This window comes from Peromyscus eremicus, chromosome 8b (genome assembly GCF_949786415.1).
Source record: "Peromyscus eremicus chromosome 8b, PerEre_H2_v1, whole genome shotgun sequence".
In the NCBI taxonomy this organism is placed as follows: Eukaryota; Metazoa; Chordata; class Mammalia; order Rodentia; family Cricetidae; genus Peromyscus; species Peromyscus eremicus.
This window is the reverse complement of record NC_081424.1, coordinates 60,290,716-60,304,223: the sequence shown is the minus strand read 5'-3', so window position 1 is coordinate 60,304,223 and position 13,508 is coordinate 60,290,716. Positions and strand designations below refer to the sequence as shown.

The 13,508-nt window shown below is 41.8% G+C and overlaps 1 protein-coding gene across 10 annotated transcripts in view; it reads right to left on the bottom strand.

Moving 5' to 3' along the window:
* The window catches only part of Afdn (afadin, adherens junction formation factor), a 132,113-nt gene that overhangs the window by 6,447 nt on the left and 112,158 nt on the right, over positions 1-13,508 (bottom strand). For 7 of the 10 annotated variants that reach the window (XM_059272891.1, XM_059272895.1, XM_059272893.1 and 4 more), the window contains 3 exons: positions 11,482-12,474; positions 3,114-3,248; positions 24-306 (listed from right to left, as the gene is read on the bottom strand). In XM_059272891.1, the coding sequence (XP_059128874.1) occupies positions 24-306; positions 3,114-3,248; positions 11,482-12,474 (1,411 nt within the window). The remainder of the gene's footprint in view (positions 1-23; positions 307-3,113; positions 3,249-11,481; positions 12,475-13,508) is intronic. The other 3 variants (XM_059272894.1, XM_059272896.1, XM_059272900.1) reach the window with 1 other exon arrangement.

Below are 13,508 nucleotides of genomic sequence, written 5' to 3'. Positions count from 1 at the left end.
TGTGCTGGGGTACTTATCCTGACCTGCTGGGCCGCAGTCCTCCTCCTCATCATCATACGCAACAAACTTGGCAGTGAACAGCGAGTCTGGGGAGAGGGCCTGTGTTTTGAGGTAGGAGGCGTTCCGCTGAGGTGGGGGAGGAGGGGCGCTGGGTGCTGGGGACGGGGGTGGGGGCTCATAGTCCCGTGGAAGTGGAGGTCGGCTCAGCCCAGGCTCTTCGGGCTCCAGCAACCTGCGTGCTGCCTCGTCGTGCTGTCTGCGCCTCTCAGCTTCTAGGCGGCTGTAATACCCTTCCTCCTGTCGCCTCTGCAGGCGGGAATAGACAAGAGTGCAAAAGGTCAAGGGTCAGGGGGGATCAGTGGACACTCAGTGCCTCCACAGGGAATGACAGGTACACTGATCATCACTACCCATCACTGCACTGGCATGTCTACAGGACATCATATTCCAGTGTCATAATTATTGTAACAGAAGAGGCAGGCCAACTCAGCTCTTCTCAAGATTTATGAATACACACATACTGTTCCACACTAACACAAACTGTTCAGAAGCATGGGATTAGTCAAACCTTAGGACCTTTCATTTACACAATTAGAGTCTAGATCATTTACATTTTTTTTTCCTCTTTTCCTTGAACTTTTTCTCTCCTTTTCTGTTTGGACAGGATATTAACTTACCTGTTTCTTCTGTGTTTCAATGGGAAACCATAAACAGTAAGAAATATCATTCATTTTCCCAAAGCCACAATCTAACAAGTATGCTTTCCACAGTTAATGTATGTTTCAAATCTTAATAAACTCTCTGAAGAACAGAAAATGAGAGCCACGCATTAATAGTAATAGCAGATATATTCTGACAGACACTGTACATTTTCATTCAGGCAAACTACAGTTGACAGTATTGAAATTCTTTTAACATTTAAAAAGGCAACAACACAGTTTTGTTAAGGATTGACAGAGTTTTAGAGCACAAGAAGAAAGTAAATATGAAAAGGGATGAAAGAGCAAACAAAATAATCTGCCTTGACTTAAGCAAATGTTCAATGCTAGGAAACCAAGTGCAGCCAGGCTGAAATCCATCCATCACAGAAAACTAACGTTAGGGACCTTGCTGGTGTGATGTTTTCTGGTCCTCACTGTGCCGCACTCTTCCCTGGTCCCTCTAAAGCTACACACAAGCACACACAGTGAACACACAATGCTCCCTGCTTCATAGTCTGAGAAGAAAAGGGGAGACTAAATAAAGGCCAGTCCCACTCATTACCCTGGCCCCAATTTCCAGCTTCATTTCTTGTTCTATGTTGTAAAATCCTAAAGGAAAGGTATTTTTATCTTCTTGACTATACAAAAACAGTACTATCTTAGGTTGGGTAATTAAGCTACAATGACTTCTGTGGCTGTTAAGTGGCACTGTGGAGAACGTTAAAATTACATGAAGAACAATTGTTTGGTAACACTGTACGGAGAGGCCAACCAACCTTTTCGGTTATACCAAGAGCAGATACAATTAAATGACCATGGTGACTTTATCCAGAAAACAAATGCACATGTTCCATAACAAATCAAACCCATCAATTGTGGACATTCTGTAGTAAAAATAGTTATTTCAGTTTCTTTTTACAGTGACTCCTCAATTATAGAAACAGTTACTAAAACACAAGTATGTTTGACATAATTATGAGTTATGAGAACACATGTTGGAAAAATTAAGTAACTAGAGTTTCTCAACACAGAAAGCACAGCCTGCTTCTCTCTGAGCACACACTCTGATGCAAACGATCAAGCTGCTTCATCCAGGCTCCACAAGGCCCTGGCTGTTCTAATTACAATGAGGCAGCTGGCCAGCCCTGAGCTGGGAAAGCACCCTTCCCTGCAGCCTGAGGACTATCAGGAATAAACAGCAAAGCAAGACCACCACCATAATCTAGAATCTTGGCTCCAGTGTGGCCACTTCCTGATCTCCTTCAGGGATCATCACTTTCCACTAACACAAGCTGAAGACTCACGGGTAAGCTGGCCCTCCACGCTCAGTCTTTCTGCTGTTAGCAGGTCACAGTAGGGTACCAGTCGCTGCTTTAGATGCAAGCCTGTGGCCTCACATCATCCGCTCTATTTTCATTTAAATGAGCCACATCGTGTCTATCAATCGTACTCTTAGATTGTCTTTTGACCAATTCATCACTTCATTAAAAATTTAGAGCTTCCTTAAAATTCTATGATTTTTAGCTTTTTGGGGGGAGGGGGTGTTCCTATTTACATAGTTCACTGAGACTATCAAGGAAGTAACTATTAATAAAAACTAAATTTTTATCCATCAGAAGTAGTGACACTCAGAGCTTCTACCTTCACAGAAGGTAAGTAACCGAGAAAAATAGCTTCTCTCAAAACACACAGCAACATGCAATCCCCAGGGACAGGGCAGAGCCAACCTGGGCTCAAGGTAGCAGCCTCCTCACCCAAGAGAGCCTCAGCCTCAGACACAGAAAGATCTGAGAACTACATCTTAAAGTTCCTGCTTTGAAGAATGTCAAAATTGCTATGATTTTAAAATTCAACTATGGAAGTTATTTAAGTTAAAACCCACATATAGAAATAACCAGAATATTTGTTGGGCTGCATACTAAATTTTCCTTGTATGTGTTTTACAAGCCATCTACTCTCTTTACCATCAACCAGAATTTTAAGTAGTTTTCGTGAATAACCTGTTTGAATAGTTAATGAGAACTGACCGCCTTGCTATGTTCCTATTGTCTCCCAGAGCTCACACTAAGTTCTCACAATAACTGAACAAGCAACACCTTCATAAAAGCCACCTGGACCCTGTCTGGGAAGACCAGAGCACTATCTTGTCCCAGACCCCTTGCTCTGGGGCATGGTGCTCAAGAGTTTGAGGGAGACCAGCTCAGAAGGCAAAGGAGCCTGCAGACAGTCCAGAAGAGAGGTAGGCAGGCCAGATGGGGCTAGAGTTTTTGGTCCAATAGCAAAAGCTGGAAGATCCGTCCCTGTTCTGTCTTATGCATCCTAGACACACATAATTTCTAGCCCCCTTTGCCCTAGCCAATCATTGTGTTCAGGCTAATCTGGTAAAACTAGCTGCCTTTAGAGGACCATAACCTTTTCTTCAGCGTCTCTCTTTACTCGCTCCTCCTCCTGATGGCGTCGGTCTTCCTCTTGTCTTACTCGGTCTTCTGCTTCTCGTTTGCGCATCTCTTCCAACTGCTGCTGGCGCCTGCGCTCCTCATCCTGCAACTAACAATAAACTGAATTTAACTTTCACCCAGTAAAACTCACCAGCACAGACATGAAAAGCACATCCTGAAACAAGCAGACACAAACACACACCCACACACACAGACACAGAAAGTCAAGTAGAAAACACCAGGCTAAATAAATCACTGTTGGAAGATGGTAAAGCTCGTATATTAATTAACTCTTATCATGTCAAAGTAAGTTACCTAAAAGCTTTGTCTCCACAGTCCCAGTGTTATTCTTCCATTAATCATGACTCAAAGAAACAAGTTATTTCATCCACTCATGCATTAATCAAGTACAATTTTTTCTTTCTAGTGAATGTGTTAGCTACCTCCTACAAGTCACCAATAGGCTCCACTTTAAGAACTACAGAATACCACAACCACCCCGAATGGTAAGAAATTCCTTTCTCATGGTCTGTGGGTAGATCTCTTACAGCAGCACAGGACTGCCTGTCCTGAACCCAGTCCATCTTTTCTTGGGGAGTGGGGTGAAAGACTAGGGCTCCTCCTCTAGCAATTCCTCACCCTCCATATATCAACCTGGACTCAGGGAGTCCCTTCCTAGCAGACATGACCTCAGACTTGCAGTTAAGAGTCGGAAACTGGGGTTTGGAATAAACTCATTCTGGCTCGTTTCTGTGTATACATGCATATGGGGGACCACTGCTGACTCCCCAATACAGAACATTCTGCTCTAGGCGACAGCTAGTTTAAAAGCTCTCATGCTGGTCTCAATTGATCATCTGACACTTCTCCACTTTTGGTCATTCAAGTCCTACCTTTCTGAAACAACAGAAGATGCAGCACCTTCCCTTTGCACTATCAAACACTAACAGCTACCTTCAAATGCCTGTGACATGCTGCTCCTTGTTTCTTGTGGCTCCTTGACCCTCCTGACCATATTTCTCTATGCATCACAAGCTCTAAGGTGGGAAAGAGACTCCAGTTTATCCAACCTGATCTACATAGCTATGTCAGTTATCACAAACAGTGGCAACACCGAAATGGCTGCACAGATCTGTGCTATGGTAACACCTACAGCAGCACTATGAAACATCACTAAGAAGACTGACACAAATTCTCCACAATTTAAAAGAATCTCCAAATTATTTTGCTGATCTCTAGCCACTTCAGAAATACTTCATATAAGATTCCTGTGAGATGTAGCTCAATTTCTATAAAATCACCAGTTTTTCTATACATTGTTTATAAAAAAACCCCACTTACTCGTCTAGATTGTATATGTATGCTTTTAAAAAACAAAACATAACAAAAAACCACAGCCGGGCGGTGGTGGCTCACATCTTTAATCCTAGCACCTGGGAGGAAGAGGCAGGCAGATCTCTGTGAGTTCAAGGCCAGTCTGGTCTACAGAGTTCCAAGACAGCCAGGGCTACACAGAGAAACCATGTCTTGAAAAACAAACAAAGAAAGAAAGAAACAGACCCCCCCCCAATCTAATAATTTTATCCCTTATTTTCAATGGAATAAAGCATCATATCTAGGGCTGGAGAGATGTGTCAGCCACTAAGAGCCCTGGCTACTCTTCTAGGGGGTTTGATTCCCAGCAAGCTGGCAATCATCTGTAACTACATTTTCAGGGGATCTGATGCCCCTTCTGGCCTCCAAGAGCCACAAACATATATGCAGGCAAAATACTCATACACATAAAATAAAAAATTAAAACCCCCCACTATATCTAGTAGAAAAGAATTAGCCTATTTATTGTTGGGTTATTCATGTCAATAAATAATAAAACAGCTGAGAAAAACTGTCTTCTCAAAAAGAAGGTAGATGCAAGTCCAAACAGAGGCTGGGATTTAGGGGGTGGATTTTATAGCAAGCATAGACACTGTTGATGAAGAACAAAAGAAACTAGGAATCAAAGTCTTCCCTGAGGACTACAGTGAGGGGACTACAGCCAACTGCGCACATCCCAGACGAGGAGTCAGAGACAACGTCAAAATAAAAGAGCATGGCTCACTGGACAAACCAGAAACAGCACCCCACAAGAGCATCAAAACCCAACAGCACAAGAACCTGCAAATGCTCAGAGAAAGCAATTTAAGGGCAAACGCAAAGCTTCACTTCCCCTTCTCCAGAACTAAGCTCTTGCTGTTGTTCAGCTGGAAACACTGCTCACTAGCTGAGCTAACTAGTTCAACTATAAAGCTCGTAAGTACAACTACAGGACCACAAATCTGGCAAGAGACGTCTTCTCTAAAAAGTATGGCTCTACATTTTCCTAGTTGGTGAGGAGGTCATCTGGGGGTCTTCACGGTGTATTCAATTCATAGGTTACTATATATATATATATATATATATATATATATATATATATATATATATATATATATATATATAGTTTTTGTTTTGTTTTTCGAGACAGGGTTTCTCTGTGTAGCTTTGCACCTTTCCTGGGACTCACTTGGTAGCTCAGGCTGGTCTCGAACTCACAGAGATCCGCCTGGCTCTACCTCCCGAGTGCTGGGATTAAAGGCGTGCGCCACCACCGCCCGGCTAGGTTACTATATTTTTTAAAAGGACAAATTAACTAGTGCTTTTATTTTTTATATTTATTTATTTATTTGTTTGTTTGTTTGTTTGTTTTTTGAGCTGAGGGTTGAACCCAGGGCCTTGCGCTTGCTAGGCAAGCACTCTAACACTGAGCTAAATCCCCAACCCTAACTAGTGCTTTTATAACTAAGACATTTCTTTTTATTGTTTAGTATATCATGTATTTCTTACTTTGAAATGTTTTGTTCCTTTAAAATATTTTACCCCACTTCCACCTTCCCCTCTCCATAAGCATTAGTCCAGGTGGGGGGTACCTCTTAATTTCTTCAAGAGTACAACTCCACACAGGACACTGAACTGTAAGGCTTACAAACGTCCAATAACAGCAAAAGGGCATCTTTAGCACCAGTCCAGTTGTTCTGTCCCAGTGACAACTGTCTACAACAGTGTAACTGAGCATGGGCCAGGTGTCCTAATCCAACCAAGGCAGTTTGGATCTGTGCTAATCTAAACCTCACACTCTGGAATTCAAGGCCAGTAGGAATGCCTGGCGGGTTCTGTACCAGTCTGCATTTCTAAAACAGTATTTTCAGGTCAAACAATAGTGTAGGCTGAAATTTCTGTGTTTATAAATTCACAAACTATACTAACATTATTATCATTGTTAAATTAACACGTTTAAATTATCTTAATATGAAACAGATAGTGATACCCTTTCTTGTTGACCTCTGAAGTCTGCCAGAGTCTTTAAAGGCTTTTTAAAAATCCTTTTGCTGTATATATAATTTTTTCCCCTAAAATATAACCTCAATTTTAAGACAAAAATATAAAGAAAAACTTTGACAAATTAGATTAATACTAAAGATATCTTTTAACTGTTACTTAACGAACATAGGTAAGTAAGCCTTGCAGTCAGTCCTCTGATACTCTAAGACCTGGTTAGAACCTCGATCTGTAAAGGACCAGCTATGTCTAGTGTCTGTCTAGTGTCAGAATTGGCTAGAAAACAATGTCCCCTCTCACAGTGGCAGAAGACCACCTAGGACAGCACGCAGCAATTCCTCTTAGTATATACCACACAGCCCACACTGTTTTCTTAGAGAAATATGAGTTCTAAGCTCTAAGCGTAAAAGACAGTGACCTCTAAGCAGGGCAGAAAGACTCAGAGGTTCAGAACACATCTGAATGCTTTCTTTGATGGTTAATACCCTAATTAGGCTTGAAGTACTTAAGACAGCTCTTGATTCAACCTTTTTACACCTAGGGGGTTCTGAGCACTTCCTATACAAAGGCCAAGCCCTAATAGTGTTTGACTTATTAGAAGAGCCACTGAAATCTCTGCAAACAACTTTTCACTTGTATCACCCCACAGTAGAAGCTCATTCCTATAACCATGTTTCCCAGGGTACCACATGACCCATTAATATGTGGTGACAAGACAGAGCTCAGACAAGCCACTGAAGGATGAACAGGCCCAGTGAGTATCTAGCTGATAGCCCAGAATGTCACTTAATGAAAAGGAAGTGCTTTTGATGAAGCAGAAAATACACATAATGTAACAGGAAGATGCAGGCCAGAATGCAAACTCATAGCGGCTCTATGGGACAGAGTGGTTGAGGCTCCCAACTGGGTTTGGACTTCAAAAAGAAATAAACAGCAGAGACCTGTGTTATACAGCCATCACCACAACTAGCTTTGGACTTCAACTAGTAAACCCAGCAGGAAATGACAGCGAAGCAGCCAGGACAGGAAGGTGGGCAGGAGCAAGAGTAAAATGGAATCATGTAAGGCTGTAAAGCTCAAATGACTAACACGTGTCTCTTGGAATGGGGAGTGGGCTGTAGTGCAAGAGGCACAAAAGGAGGAGGGAGTTAGTTCTGCACAGGCTGTATTTGGAAAGCTTCACTTTTGCCACCAGGAGGAGATGGTATACAGGCATGTTGGTAACCAATCTCAAGAGGGCGAGACTACAGCCATGAATGAGATGTCACTGGCATCATTATGGTCTTAAAGTTATGGATCTAGAATGAGCAGGAGGCAGGCTGTGGACCACTGGGAGGCCAAAGGGAAGAGTGAGAATTAGTTTAGGCAGTCCTCCAACCTTAGGGAACTCAGCAGCTCCTAACAAGATAAAACCTGCCTCATTTATCCCATGAGTCACCCCAAATACATCCTATATGCTAAGAACATGTCTTAAGACTGTAGGGCAGCACTGCTACCCAGAGAGCACATACTTGCCGCTACCCACTCATTCCCCTGGAAGAGGTTCCCAAGGCAACCTGCCAATTCTGACATGTTAAAAGTTCTGTGAATAATGCATTGTTGTTAATAATATTAATACTTACTAGTGAACTGAGATAGGAAGTGTTTAGAAACAGAGTGGTTAAGATCAATACTAATAATCAAAATATTCTTTTAAAAGAAGAAAAACTGGGAACTGTTGACTGGAAATACAATTTTTAGTACAAGCATTATTAAGTATTATTCATTAAAGATAACTCCACAGCACAGAAAGCCATCCTTGGGCCGAGAGCTGGCTAGTGTCTGGGACAGTGCCTCTGCTAAGTGCCTGCTCTGTAAGGGATACTGATAAATACTTGCTAAATGACTACCCAGTACCAAGAATGGCTCTACGCTGGGTAATGTGGTGCACACCTGTAAGCCCAGGAGGATCATGTGTTTGGGGCCATCCTGGCTCACACAGTGACACACTTTCTCAAATCAAACAAAGTAACAACAACGAAAATTCTAACTAACCTATGTACAACTTAATACATAAAGTTTGTGTGTGGGGGTGTATGTTTATTTATCTTTGTTTCATATGAAGAACAAAGATATAGAAGTCAGAAAATATTCCTCTGTTTAACAAGGAGGGGAAATGCTTATAACAAAAGGTTTCTCTCTGGGTAACCTGTCCTCAAGCTGCAAAAACAGAAAAGAGGGAGCTAGTATTTGATAAGGTGGCTACTACAGTTAAAACTTTAATTCAAGGAGTTTTTAAAGTACTGGCTTTTTTATCATTTAGAAGTTGACATAGAATAGATTCTGAGTTAAGAATATAAATATATATGTCAGATTATAACTGTCTACTGGGCAACATAAACACATTACTGAAGCATAAAGAACATTAAATAACCAACCAAATTTCTCTGATGCTGACATTAAGCATGTTGATTTAACAGCAAAATATAAATGCAATTGTTTGATGGCAGACTATAAATTGGTACATCTGTTAAATGAACTAAAATCTCCACATGGTATTAAGAAAAATAGAATACAGGTTCACAGGAAACCTCTTGCTTTACCATAAACAGTGACATCTTAGCTACATTTTAAATCTGGGATAATGTCAATGTCCTTTCAAGTGAGTTCACAGTGAACATACTTAAAATCTGTTTCTAATGCAACAAGAATGAAATAATTACCCAATGCAAAACTTACTTCATTTGCTCACACACTTGAAGAATACACAGAATCAAATTATGACTAAAACTGTAAAAAAGTCAAACCCATAAACAAACAGTAACATTTAAAGTTAACAAGGAAGTAGAGTAACTAATCTAGTAACATTCAGAGGCATGCTTCTAATCACAGAGCTAGTCTCCTGACCCAGGAGGCTCTCGGAGAACTGACTACTGAGAACACAGAACAGCCATCACCAAAGGAGAAATGAAAATCAAGACAGAAAAAAAAAGTACCAAAGGGAAAGAAACAAGAACATACCAAATCTAGAACAGAGATTGCTGGCACAGCAGTCTGCTGCAGGTAACAGAGAAGGGGGAAAAAAAGAAAGATGAAGTGTGAACAAAAAAGTTAGGTTTAGACCTGTATTCCGCCACCGGCACCTTTGCTGCTGTCATGCTTCGTCTGTCTTTGGACAACTTGATGAGAAAACTACAGAACCACAGACTAACTTCTAGCATTCAGAAACAGAAAAATGTCCACGTCATTAATATTTTGAGTTTTACCATTAAGAGACACAAATACTAAAAAAAGCAAAATTTTCCTTAGTGTTTTTATTTGGAGACTAAGATATTAAACTAAATTATTAAAATGAAATTACTTTTTAGCAATATCAAAAAGTTTCCAAGCTTCATAATCCATACCAAAGGCTTCAAAATATTCAAAGTAGTAGCAATTTTGCAAAACTATGACAAATCTTCAATAAGTTTTCATCTTCATAGAAAAGATTACTGAGATGTTACAATGCAGTAGCTAACTTTTCACTATTAGGATCAGCTGTCAAAAGAAGTAACACTGATGCTGTGTGATCACTGGCCATGAAGAGCAGCAGCCATTCACTTCATGTATCTTGGTTTGAGGGCAATACAAAGCCACAAAGCATTGTGTCCATCACTAGCCAGTCAGGGTAGAGAGGGAACAGTTCTGGCCAGTCCAGACAATAGCTATAGTGGAGTGCCTGAGTGTTCTGACCATAAGCACAATGACTACTCAGTGCATCCTTACAGTAGAAGTCCCAGTCATCAGCTGCTCTTTCAGATAAAATGGCTGATGTGGTAGATGTTGTTATTTTCAAAAACGTTTACTAAGGATACTAGAAAAATACTAGTAAAATAATTTAACTGTTAAAAATTACATTCTGTTCTCATTTAAGAAAGCCAGTATCTAAAAGGTATTTAAACTGAATGTATATGCTGAAGTATGTTTATATGAAGAAGTATGTGTTTGACAGTCTTCAGGAAAAATTCACAGAGCAAGCTGAAAAGGGAATGATCATACTACTGGACTCTTACAATATCATCAAAGATTAAATTCCATCATGCCTTTGGAGTAAGATGTCTGACCTAACAGCTGTTTTAACAACCCCTTTCATGCACAACATTAAAAAAAGAAAAAGAAAAAGAAATCAGAAAAAAAAATTGTATAGATAAAAAGTATCAATAAAACTCACTAACGTGACGGACAACAGCACTCTCCACCAGTTACTATCAAGTGCCCAAGGTAATAACAGTAACTGCCTCTGAACCACCATGCCTGACAGGGAGCAAAGAATCCAGTTTTCACCCAAAATTTGGTATTTTAAGAACTTATGTGCATTAGGCTAACTTAAATTTACCTACAGAATTTTTATTTGAAACAAAAATAATAAAGATTATTTTTGTAATATGGAGAGATGTAAATTATACCCAAAGTTGTTAGCATTTTTATGTTACAACTACAATTACTAAATTAAATAAATACTTGATGTATCAACCATAAAATAAATGCACAGATCCTACATCTGGTAATGACACTAAACTTTAAAACTGATGTCCTGAAGTTTCCTTTGCTCATAATTAGTATCAGGGCCAGAAGCTTTCTGTGTGATTTCCTCAGTGTTTGTATGACAACTGTGGCTGCTTTGTTCACAGAAGAGCCAAGTGGCCACTACACTTTATATAGTTCACCAAATCTCAGGTATTTACCATCTGGCCCTGTAAGCGAAACATTGCCAAGCCCTCGAGTGGTCATTACTAAGTTCTTGTTTTCTCAAATGAAGTGTAGTGAGGGTAACTATGGGGCTGGCTAATTAAAACAATGAAGCCCTAGGGGCCTGGCTCATTCCTGCAACGTGTCAGCGAGAGTGAGCAGGAGAAACCAAGAGCCTCTCAACTCTTCCTTACGACTGTGAAAACAGCTGTTTCCACAGAAACACCCAGAAAATACCATAGGGAGCACAGATACGCACAACCAAAGCCTTTCCCCTTTACCCTGGCTCTCCGCTCGGCCTCCAGACGCTGCATGATCAGCATGGTGTCCACATCATCATCTTCCTCTTCTTCATCATCCTCATCCTTCTGCTTGGACTCCTGCAGTCTCTTCTGGAACTGCCACTCCAGCATTAGCTTCCGCAGGCGGTCACTCTCCTCTGCAGTGCGGTCCACCTTGTTTTGCAGCTCATGGATCTCCTTGCTCAGCATGTCCACAATGTGCATTTGCTGTTGCTTCTCCAGCTTCTCCCTGGCATCTCGTTTCCAGGGGTCTGGAGACAGACTATCACCAGAGGACAGTTCTTCTTTACTGATGGTGATGTACTGGAGGTCCCTGCGCTCAATTGTGCGGGGCTGCTGCTGGGGCTGCAGCTCCCGAATGACTGTTTCTTGGGGCCTCTGTAGTGTGGAAGGCTTTTCGGGCTTGGCCTGTGTGGCCAAAGGAGAGAAGGAAGCGGGGTTCAGGGACTGCGTGCGCATCTGCCCCAACTTCCGCTCCTGCTCCCTGCGCTTCCTCTCCCGTTCCTCCTCGAGGCGGGCCTTCTCTTTCTCATACCACCGCTGATGCTCTTCTCTCTTTTTCCGCTCTGCAGCAGCCACCTGAGCAGACTGGGGTCCTACCTGGTTGGCAGGTGGAGGTGGGAGGGGCAAATCCACTGGAATGCCATCAAAATCACTGGTATAGTGAACAGGAGGTGGAGGGGGTGGTGGAGGTAGGTCTGTTCGAATGGGCTGGGAGACAGCGACAGGGGTGGGCAGTACCGCTGCTGGGGTTTTCCAACGTCCAGGACCGCTTTTGGTCAGAGTGGAAGCAGGGGTGACTGACTTGGAGGAATGGTTCAGGTGCTCTTGGCTGGATGTGCTGGAATCCACAGAGGAGCTCTGATTGATCCACAAATCACTGTCACACTTGCGATCCAAGCCAGCCTCTACTCTATGCCGCTCAAGTTGGTAAACCTCTTCTCGAAGCTCTTCCTGGGAACGGGTAACACGCTGAGAAAAGAGGAAAATGTCATACTTCAGGGATTCACCAGAGAAATTACCAAAATTTTATACGTTTCAGAATGAATGTATAACCAGAAACAGACTGCTCTATGGTTCACTGGCCAAATGACACAGCTGCAGACCTGTCTACAAAGGACTGGCACTCTGGGGCTGGCAGGTAAAAGCATCTGCTCAGGCTCCAGAGGGACCAGCCACACCTGACTTCCATAGATGCATGTGCGGACTGCAAACCTAGAAAAGCAACCAAAATTTCCTCTGCCCTATAATTCTAATTATCACACAGTACTCATTGTATACATCCATGGCTCAATCTGAATGGGTTCTACACTCAGGACCAGCTTCATGAGCTCTTTGGTTAAGCCGAGCATGCAAGTGTAAGACGTTACAGCTCTAGTGTTAGCAGAGGAAAAAGTAATAGCATATTTTGATGAGCATAAAGTTTCTGAGTGCATGAGAAAAGAGATTAAAACAAGTATTTTTCCCCCACAAGGCTAGTAATGAAGCCTGCAAAGTGGCATGTATAAAAGTGGCTTATCCTTATAAAAATGATCACTAATATGGAAATCAATTATCTTTATCCCACCTTGATAGTAAACAGAAATTGAAGATGTAAACCTGAAAAATAAACTATTTTTTCCTTTAAAAAATATGAATTACCATTTAACTACAACAGGAAAAGTGTAACATGAACTCCATTTAGGTACAGCTTATCTTTGCACAGGTTCTTCATCATGGTGGCAACCCAATCCTACAAACCACACAAGATCATCATCAAGTTACATGCTACCCGTGGAACAGAGACCTGGCCCCACCGTAAAACGCAGCTCTGCACCTGCTGCCTGATGTAGTCCTGCTTTGCTACTCCAGCTGCTATGTCATGCGGTCCCTCCAGGGACACACCAGAGGATCACTTTCTGTCTTCTAAAGGAAGTTCCCTCCTACCTTGGTGCACAGTCCTTATGAGTACAACCCTTTCTGCTCTCTGCCTGTCTTTTTCTCATCCTATGTCTGCTTGAAAAATA